The sequence below is a fragment of the Pteropus vampyrus genome, unplaced genomic scaffold (genome assembly GCF_000151845.1).
Source record: "Pteropus vampyrus isolate Shadow unplaced genomic scaffold, Pvam_2.0 Scaffold51, whole genome shotgun sequence".
NCBI classification, from domain to species: domain Eukaryota; kingdom Metazoa; phylum Chordata; class Mammalia; order Chiroptera; family Pteropodidae; genus Pteropus; species Pteropus vampyrus.
In genome coordinates, this window is record NW_011888832.1 from 1,538,472 (window position 1) to 1,549,145 (window position 10,674).

Sequence of the window (10,674 nt, forward strand, 5' to 3'; positions counted from 1 at the left end):
TCCTTCCAGGCTCATTTTCTGTGAGTCCCCAACATGAGTTTTTTGACCAAAGCAATCAACTTGCTGGCCCACCTCCCGCGCTTTGCTCAGGTGGTTCCCCGTGCAAGCTGTCCACGCTGTCGTGCTGTCTCTGCCTGTCAGAGTCCTAGCTACCCTCCATGGCTTGCCTCAAACGCACCTCCATGCACCGGCTGATCCCCCAACAGAAGGATGATCACCCCATTTCCTTAGCCTTCCTAGAGCCTGCCCCGTTGGTTTGCATTCACCCTACTCTGCCTTGTACCAGAGGGACTGCAATTCTGTCTAGAGCCTTTGACAGAGGATGCTGGAGGCAGGCCCAAGGTATGCGCGTGTCTAAAGCCCTCACAGCACTCAGGCCCGCAGGAGGCAGCGTTAAATGTTTACTGAACCGAGCAGAGCGTGGCCTTCTGACCCCACTGCCCTGCGATCTTACCTCTGATCCTGCCAGGCCCTCACCCATCATGCCACCAGCCTGGATACCCCGTCCTTGCCCGCCTGGGCCCCAGATTAACAGACGGGTAGTGCTGCCTGTTCTGAAAGCCACGTAGTGTGTCCCTCTCCCAGCTACCCATCCCTGTGATCTCTCAGTGCTGGTGGCCTCAAATTTCCCAGCCCCTCACCCAGCATTTAATAGGCATCCTGAATTGAAATGAGTTCATCAGGACACTCATAGGCCGTGTCAGAGTTCACTGAACACCCACGACGGTCCACGTGCCTCGTTTCACAGAGGAAGAAACCCATGAAGAAAAGGTCCCTTGTCCCAAACCAGAGCCCGTCTCTCCCACCCCTGCAAGGGTCGACCCCCAGGATTCAGAGCTTTCCAGAGCCTTGAAAAGGATCTTACCTGTAGCAGTTGTTGTCAAATTTGTTGTAACTGGCAAATGCGATCAAGACTCCAAATCCAGCCCCCAAGGAAAAAAATATCTGAGTGGCAGCATCGATCCATACCTGAGATGGGCAGACACAAGCCATCACCCTCGAGGACGGGACCGCCTCACTGCTCCAGAAGGGCTGGGACGCCCCAGGGATGCGTACGGCTCTCCTTAAAAAGAGGAGTCTATGAAGGCCACTAAATGGCTGCATAGACTCCCGCACCGTCAGCTCTGGACGGGCTCGTGGAGACCCACGGGTGCAAATCAAATCGGCCCCGGTTGGGGGGAGCGCTGCAGCCAGCGTGGGAAGGAAGGATGGTCCCAGGCTCCCCCTGAAGTGGGGAGCGGAGCTGGCACCAGATTTCCTATCCCTGCCTGCCCGGGGCGGGGGGGCCCTCTCCAACTCTGGCCCAGTGCAGGTGGCCACGGGGCACTGACCGTGGCCTCCTTCAGGCGGTGGAAGTCGATGTGCAGGTAGGCGTTGATGCCGTTGGAGGCGCCAGGCAGCGTGATGCCGTGGACCAGGAGTACGAACAGCACGAAGTAGGGCAGCGTGGCTGTGATCCACACGACCTGGCGGAGGGAGGCGAGCTCGCCGTGAGGGCCTCGCTGTGCGCCTCTCCGGCCCGCCCGTTCCTGACCGAGCCGGTAACGCCCTCCCCGGCGTCCTGCACGCAGCGCCCATGCCACGAGCTCCATCACTAGGCCGGGCCAGGATGCAGTGACCTGACACGAGCCACACCCTAGAGCAGCTCAGAACCGGACAGAGTCAGCCACACTGGGTGCAGCGCTGCCGTGGGAGCTACGGGCGCGGGACACAGAGCGCCCGTCGCCTCTGCGGATCCGGCCGTTGTCCCCGGGAGAACTAAGCACACCCGCCTTTGTGCCCCGTCTCTCCCTCGCCCTCTCCTGACCTCTCCCCTCATTCGAGCTCATCCTTCTCCTAAGCTCAGTGCCCCAGGAGGGACATGGCTGGGCAGAGATCGCTGTCTGACCTTTCTTCATCCTGGTGGAGATGTATTTGGGGCATAGACAACTGCCTTGTCCAGAGACCCGGAGGCAAGAGAGGGGTCCCCAGACTACGAGGAGGCCCCCCTGCCTCCATCCTGCCAGAGGCAGAGGAACCGGAGAAGAGAGGTGGGGGAGGGTAGATCGTGCGCATTTCCTGGCTGTCCCTTCTCACCCCCGACCACACACTAGAACACTCCGGGGGAAGCTGTAGATTAAAATGTGCAAGTTCACATCCCATTTGTAGAGTTTCTGATGTAATTGGGCCGCGGTGGGGCCCGCACTTCGGTAAGTTTTAGAAGCTCCCCCGGTGATGTAAACAAACGGTCAGGGCTAAACATTGCTGCTAAAGGCAGACAGGGCCACAGGCAGCCTTGCAGAAGGAAGACTGTGCTTCCAGCAAAAAATCCGCTCGGGCCTGGGGTAACCAGACCCAAGGAAGACTCAGTGGGAATGCAAGAGGACGCATGACCTAAGAACCATATGCCCCTCACCCCAAAGCCGTGGCACTGGGCAGCCCCAAGTATTCCCACATGTCCCTAGGTTGAAAACAACAGCCCTGGAACATGTCTGAGGGTAAATTCTTTGCCAGCCTAGAAAGACATGGGCTAAACACAAAAACTGAGATGTAGAAAGGAAAGTCATATTTTTTCCGTAATTACATTTAAGGACTGGGATTTAACCTCGCCGTCTGTCTTTCCCACCAGACCATGAGCTCCTTATAAGCAAAATACCCATAGTTTTCAAACTTGTACCCTCGGCACGTGGCACACATGGGCACTTAAAAAAATGTTAGTTCAATGGATGAATGAATGGATAAGACAGTCGTGTAGATGAATGGACTGACGGATTGATAAATAGATGGGTTGATGGATAGGTGCATGAATGGACGGATGGACAGACGATGGATGGATGGATGGATGGATGGATGGATGGATGGATGGATGGTTGGATGACTGGGTCGTTGAATATATAGTTGGGTAGACAGTTAAACAGATAGATGAATGGTTAGATGAGTACCTGGTTGAGTGCATAGATAATAAATAGATGCATGAATGGGTCTGGGATAAATCAGAGGGTGAGTAGATGACTAAGTTACCCAAAGAATGATTGAAAGAATGTAAGGAGGAATGAGCAAATGAGTCAAGGAGAAAGTAAACGCACTAATGGTCGGCCATACCTTCCGAGGGCATCAGCAGAGGGACGGGCTCCTCTGTCCCATCTCTCCCTGGTTACATGGGGCAGGGGGCTGGGCTTGGCAGATATTGGCTTTAGATTTCTATTTTCTATCAGGGCCCAGGAACAAGGAGGACAAATTGCCAAAAGCAAAGGAGGAGGAAGACATGCCTTAGAAAGTGAAGTCACTGCATCTGGATGGCCTCGAATTAATCCTGGATTTATTCTCCCAAGTTGGGACACATGGGCCCCACTCTTTGGTTACAGACACCGGGAGGAGCCCTCACACATCCTTGCTGGGTCTCAACTGCTATGTTCCCCTGCAGCTCATGTTGACAGCTGCAGGCCCTCTGCCCGGCCCAGCGGGGCATCCGAAAACAGCACTCCACCCAGACAAAAACAACATCCCCTGGTCTGACTCTAAGGAGTCTCCCGTGGGGTCTGGAGGCAGCCCTGCCTTGGCCATGCCTGAGGCTCCAACGTGGATTCAGTTTCTTCAAGGAACACATCGGGGCACGGCCGAGCTCACTCTGACCTTGGTCAGGCATCAAGAAAGGGGAGTTTGCTTTGCCCATGCTCATGTGTTCAGAGTAAACCATCTGAATCCCGTTGAAAGTTCTCAGAATTGATGGCAGAACTGAGTTCTGCTGCCCAAGGTCCTGTGTCAAAAGGGAGGCTCTTGGGTCCTTGGCCAGCAGCTTGCTCATGCTCACATGTGCCCTGTGTGCACACTGGGCAAAGAGAAGGGACACTTGGGCTGTGTCATCTCTACCCCAGACTTCTCTGCTCTCAAAATATCAACTTGCAATGCATCTCCGGCCATGAGGAACCAACCTGGGTCTATCTTTGAGACTGAGATGAAAGAATGAGGAGAAACCCACTGGTTTGGGCTAATGTCATCCGTGCCCAAGAGAGGTCACTGTTTTCCATCGCCCCAAGTTCAAATTCTTCTCCACCTTGTGTTTCTGTGGACACAGGTTAGAATTTGCATGGTTCCAGGATGCCAAACTCAGTCGCTGGTAATCATTCCCAAAATCTTGGCTCCTTAAAAGGAAGAACTTTCTAGTGAATAGTGCTCTCTAAAGAGGAAATAAACAGCCCAGGGAGGGGGTGAGGTCCCTGTCATTGCAGGTGTGCAAGCTGTGGCATCCAGGCCTTAGGCAAAGGATCGCCTAGGTCAAGGTGAGGCCCATGGACCAGCAGCATCCGCAGCACCTAGGAGCTTGTCGGAAATGCAATTCTTACCCACCCGCCCACCGGGGAGTCACACTCTCAGGGAATCTGAGTTTTCACAAGCCCTCCGCGTGAGCCGGGGTTACCTCTGAGGTCTTCTCGATCACGGAGATGAGAAATGCCCACGCTTCATCCCTACATACTGCGTTAATTTAACCTCTCATAATTTAGAATCTATAATCCTCTGAACTGGGTGTTAGGGACATTTGCGCTAATAAGAAACACATACTAAGATTTACGGAGTGAGGAGTATGCACCGGTGTTACTCAAGAAAACACTATGCTGTAAATATTTTAGCCCATTCGTTGCTTGTATGCAAATGTGCTATTCATTACACTGGGTCCAATCAAGTCACTAAAGCAAGCCAGGGACAACCCGTATGGACACCCTAGTGAGAAGACTTGGCTAGAATCACAACTTGAACTCAAAAGTAACAAAACGACCTTTCTGTTTAAATATTCTTGAACTCAGGTTTACTCTGAATTGGTCCATCTCTCTCTCTTCTCGACCCCACCACCTTTGCCAGAATTCAAGAGGTGTTCTGTCTTTTCTCGTCCCCTACATAGCCCAGAGCCTGGCAGTGAAGTAGATAGAGCTTGGTGTCTGACCCTGGCTAGTTCTGTTGTCTCGATTTATCTCCAGGCATAAAGGAGTCCAGCACCTCCAAAAGGTCAGTCCAACATGGAAACGGAGCAGGTGGGAGCCTGGGCCCTCACCTTCCTTCCAGCCCCACGGGAAGTAGGCAGAGTTTGAAAACCACTGAGGGGGGTGGGGAGCACTGGCAGGGGTGCCGAGGGAAGGGACAAAGACAGACGAGGATCTCTGACTGGCGATTTCCACCTGCCAGCCGTGCACGGAAGCCTCTCCCTCTACCCTCCCAACAGCCCCGGAAGCTGGCGTGACCGTTGCTTGCCCTCACTTTTCAGGTGAGGACACTGAAGTTTCGGGAGCATCATGAATCCTGAAGTCACCCAGGAGGACATGATGCCCGGGTGACCGGACAGGTGCCTGGACTCCAACCCAAGTTGTCTGACCACAAGGCCATGTGCTTACTCACTCACTCTTCTGCATATTTGAGACCCAGGTTCAAGCCCTAGCGAGCTAAAGATTGCTATGGGACCCCACCTCTCGCTGGGCCCCAGATTCCCCATCTGCACAAGCAGGTTGGAGTAGAGGGACCCTAAGTCCCTTCGGCACCTCATTTAGGTGCTGGCTTACTGAGTGTGCAAAGGCCAAGCGCCTGGTCAGCCAGGGACTTTGGGATGGGGGCGGGGCACAGGCAGGAAGGACTTCAGGATGGCGAGCAGAGGGTAGTGAGTGTGCAGGCACTTGCCCGGCTCCCTGGGGGCTGACTAACTCCTGACTCAGACCCCCGCCCTCTGCCTCGAGGCGGTCAATGTGCCAAGGTCACAGAGTGTGTGGTCTGGGGTAACCCCTTTCTCTCTGCTTCAGACCGCATCCCACCCCCCACCATCCCAGCTGCTGGCTGCGGAGTCACACATCTTCCCGAGCACAGAGCTTTCACTTGCCAAGACGGGAAGTGTGAACATTTGCAATTCATTTCCGGTCGCTCTGGCTGTGGCAGCCTGCTGAGAAAAGCTCCCGTCCCTTTCCAGATGCAATCTGGAAGAAATACGCAACGCTCTTGCTTTTCTCATGAGCCAGTTTATAAACACAATTAGAGACAGGGAACAGGAATGTTCTGGGTGAAGCCCCTCCCCGCAAACCGGGAGACTTACGCAAATGCGGGCTGCGGCTTAACATATTCCCACCTGGGGGCTTCTCCAGCGGGACACTCCCATCATGCCTCTCACTACAGGCCTCAGGGGAGCGGGTAACTCTCCCGAAGATGTCTTTCTTTGCACAGAGGATCTCTTCAGCATCACTCTCCCAGCGAACAACTCAGGCTCCTCCCCAGCCAAGTGCTACACTGGGTGGGGCAGACTCTACCTCTCTGGTGATGGCTGCGGGGAACTTAGTCTCCGGTGCTATATTAGAAGCCTGTGCTGGTCCCACCCCCAGGCCAGTAGCAATCCCTCTTCTTCGGTTCTGCCACCTGCAGAGGCCACCTTGCTTCCGATCCACAGGGGAGGCACAGAGAGGCTACACAGGGTGGCCTGGGGCTTCCGCACCGTTGTGGCTTTGCTGAGACAGTTCCTTCCACTGAAAATCCCTTCCCTCTACCTCGCCTTTCCCTGCATCTGTCCTTGGAAACCTGGCCCACATGCCACCTTCTCCAGGGTCTTTGTAGACCCTCTCAGTTGAAAGACCTTCTTCCTCTACCGATGCAGCAGCTCAGAGGTCCTTGACCATGAGGACTCATGGGAGGAAATACATTATACACTGAGACAAAATCCACATGAACCTATAGATGCTGTAACCGAAACACAAAGTCCACGAGATAGTTCTTACTTTTACTACGTGCGATGCACGGTTACTATCTAGCCTGCTTCATTTTTGAAAATTGTGGAGACCCACTCAACTGATTCAATGACAGTTTAAAAACCCCACAGTTTGTATTTCTATTAAATACTTAATGTGACTACCTGACTACCTAATGTGACATTATCTCCAAGGTAAGGTTAAGTTAAAAAACGAGATATATGACAGGGTCTATAGAAAAACTAATCATTAATGTTTATTTAAGGGGGGGTGGACACACATGGATCTCTGGTTGGAGACTCAAGAAACTAGCGACATCGGTTGACTCACACTGGTCTGTAACATACACGACATCGGTTGACTCACACGGGTCTGTAACATACACGGACTGTCAAGCTACTGAAGAACGAACCTGGTTCCTGCATCACCGGGACCAGTATCAAGCCTGGTACACAGATGTGTCCATAAATGTTTAATAAGTTGAACTGAATTCAAAAGAACATGTAATGAAGGTCCCCAGACTTATTTACCCACCCACCCTTCTTCCTTTCTTCCCTCCTTCCCTCATTAATCCTTCAGTAAATGTTTGCTGAAGACCTACTATGTGCTAGATGCCGGGGCGGGGTTGGTGGTGGCCTCAGCCTGGTTTTGCTTCCTCCCAGACCCGGTCTGCACTTTGCTTGGGTTCTTCCTTGGGGCAGACACTATGTCTCCAACACAGGAAGTTCCACGTCAAGCTCTTCTTGAGAGATTTCATCCCCATTGGCTGCTGGTCTCCTGCCACTACCTTCGCTCTCAGTGGCAGGACCAAGGAGCACCAGAGAGAACCCCGATGCACCCCACTTTCCAAAATCATTGCCTAATGAAGAGTCTCACAAATTCACACATTCCCGGTTACGGTAGATTACGGACCCGTGCCCCCCGGTTACGGTAGATTACGGACCCGCGCCCCCCGGTTACGGTAGATTACGGACCCGTGCCCCCCTACAGAACCAGAGCCTGCGTGGGGTCCCCGTCTGCACTGACGCTAGTCTTTACCACAAGACTTATCTTGGCCGCCGGGGCAATAACAGGCGCGATGCACGCAGAGACTGGAAGAGAGGCAGGCGCATCGGGGCTTGTCTGCTTGGAACGCGCTCCTGGGACTCAGCGCCATGCCGGAGAAGCTTAAGCCACATGGAGAGGCGATGCGGAAACAACCCAAAGTGTCCAGTTGACGGTGGCAGCTGAGCTCCCCACCAGCACCAACTGCCATCTGTGTGCGTTCCAGCCCGGTGGAGACCCCAGGAATCGAGCCCACGCAATATCACACAGAGCAGATCGGCCACGCCGCTGACCACAGCCAACCCACGGAACGGCAGAGGTAATAAAACGGTTGGCATCTCACATCAGGACATCGTCAGGAGGCTTCTCACCCGGCAAGAGCTGAACAAACACTGGAAAGCACATCTCCCCGCTACATCCCCGTCAATGCGGTCGACCCCCACAAGGACCTCACAGGGTCCCAATGGGGCAGTTGTGTCCTCCAGCTCAGAAACAGCAGGGGCTGTGGCCTGAGTTTACTCCAGCCGGAGGGGCTGGCCACAGGGGGCAGTGTCACTTAGGTCCAGAATGCCAACTCTGGCCAGGCCCTCCTAGGTCATCTAACCTCTCTCTGGGACACTCAGACCCTTGGGGACACTCAGCACTGTGTCAAGGAAGCACGAAGCCCCTGGATGCATCTAAATATTTTCTAGAGCAGACTCTTTTACTCAAAAATTCAGAGGGCGGGGATGAGTAGTGAAGCAATGGTTATATTCCAAAGCAGGAGGCAACATTTGCATGAAGCCTTAGGTCAGAATTCGAGGTTTCCCCATCACACGTCAATAGGTTGCTTTTGGTTTTTTCCTGAGGCCCTTGGGTGTCCCATTCCCAGGTCCGTTAGGGAAGCTTTGGTAGAGAAGGGTGGGGGACCCGGATCCATTTGCAGCCCCCCTCAATGTTGGGGAGCCTGAGCTTTGGGAAGGGAAGGGATTCGTCCAAGGTTGCCCAGAGAGCCAGTGGCGGAGCCGGGCGCGAACCCAGGCTTCGTGTGTCCGGTTCCACCTTTTCCTTTCGTTAATTAACAATCACGGATAGAAAAAATTCACTTTTTGAGGCCAACCTCCCAACTGAAAGAGACACTAAGGTATTACCTTTCCTGACGTCTTCACGCCTTTCCAGAGGCTGAAAAACAGGATGACGACGACGGCGACCAGACAGAGCAGAAGCTGCCACTGCGGAAGGCCGATGTCGTGGATCCCGCTGCTCTCATGAAGGTGCAGGACGCCGCGCCTGCCAGGAGGAGAGGGGAGGGGGCCCGGGAGGGCGCCGTCAGTCAGCGAGGATGACAAGGCCGTGAAGGAATGATGGAGACGATGCTGCCCAGCACTGCATCGTGTGGGCCCGCTCGGGCCCAGGACGGCCCGGTATGCGACAGCGAGTCATCTGAGGACGCTCCCACTCAAGGCTGCTTTTTAAACAGTAAGAAAAATCTCTTGAGTGTCACCTGCATGTCTGATCCTGGGGAGATGGTAGTAAGTGACGGGAAAGGTCTCTGCCCTCACAGTCTACAGCAGAGGGCAGAGGTTCTCGACGGGGGCGACGGGGCAGTTTTGCCCCCCAGGGGACACTGGAACATTTGGCCGTGTCTGGCGGTGTCTTCAATCGTCACGATTTGGGCAGGGGCGGTGCTACTGACATCTAGAGAGGAGACGCTAGGGACACGCTACAGTGCACAGACCAGCTTCTGACGACAGAAGGTTATCTAGTCCGACACATCCATGTCGCTGAGGTTCTACGTGCCTGGTCCAGAGCCTGGGACAGGAGTAAACGTGTCTCCAATGGGGAACGTGTACCACAGCTGCAGGTATGTGCATACGCACCTGGGCACGCCAATCCTGGGTCTTCGCCCAGCAGAAGCCTGTGCCTAAGTTCACCGCAAGTCATATTCTAGAATGTTCATAACGGCATGACTCATAACAACCCCAAAGTGCAAAATACTCAAATATCCATCAACGGTAGAATGGATATAGAAATTATGATGTGTTCATGAAGTGGAATGTTGCACGGAAACATGCTCCGTGTGGATGAATCTCTCACATGTAACTCCGCTCGCGCATAATCCTATGCGGAAGCCCAGACCAAGAGTTCTTCTTTCTGCCTGACTTCCGTTCACATAAAGCACAACGGGCGGAACCACCCTGAAGAGGCAGAGGCCAGGACAGGTGTGCCTCTGTCTGGGGGTGGGGGTCTGACGGGCAGGGGACACAGTGGGGACTTCTGCGACACCAGCCAGCTGTCCAAACCTGTAGAACGTTTTTATGAGTTTATCTGAGCCAAGCTGACGACAGACAATTGCCAGGGAGCAAAAGCTCAACAGATTAAGAAAACCCTCAGGAGCATAAAAGGCAGTTTGGCAGCGTATTTCACACGTTAGAATCAGAGGAGACGAAAAGGGGGTTACGCAGATGATGGGAGATGAAGGAGGCGGAAGAAAGCAAAGCGAGAAGGTGGCGGGGGGCGTCTCTGGGATTGAACAGAAGTGCCACAGAGGGACACATACTTCCTTTACGCCATGGAGACAGGAGAGCTAATAACGAACATTTCCAGCACGTGGAGACGGTGTGTGGGAAACAAAGAACCACGAGGGGCTCCGTGGTCTCTGCTCTGGTGCCTGTGGCGTCCAAAAAAGGACCCCACGCCGATGGGCCAAAGGTGTGTTATCTTAGATGCAAAAAGACAACAGACAGATTCACTTAAGGTGAAGACTGACCTTTGTCAAGGAAGCTACAGGCCTAGAATGTGACCCACCATGACCCGCCTTTGATTAGGGATTTTTATGTTCGGACCCTCCTATGTGGTTACTTTTGGTCTCTAGGTGCTGGTTACTTGGCTGTGTTCAGTGGGTGACATTCGTTGAGCTGTCGCCTCATGACACTCATTTCCCTGTAATACGTCATCC

General features: G+C 53.7%; 1 protein-coding gene across 1 annotated transcript in view; it reads right to left on the reverse strand.

Moving 5' to 3' along the window:
• The window catches only part of SLC6A2 (solute carrier family 6 member 2), a 48,134-nt gene that overhangs the window by 11,010 nt on the left and 26,450 nt on the right, over positions 1 to 10,674 (reverse strand). The window contains exons 4-6 of the mRNA XM_011360178.2: positions 8,867 to 9,005; positions 1,332 to 1,466; positions 866 to 969 (exon numbers count right to left, since the gene is read on the reverse strand). Coding sequence (XP_011358480.1) covers positions 866 to 969; positions 1,332 to 1,466; positions 8,867 to 9,005 — 378 coding nt within the window. The remainder of the gene's footprint in view (positions 1 to 865; positions 970 to 1,331; positions 1,467 to 8,866; positions 9,006 to 10,674) is intronic.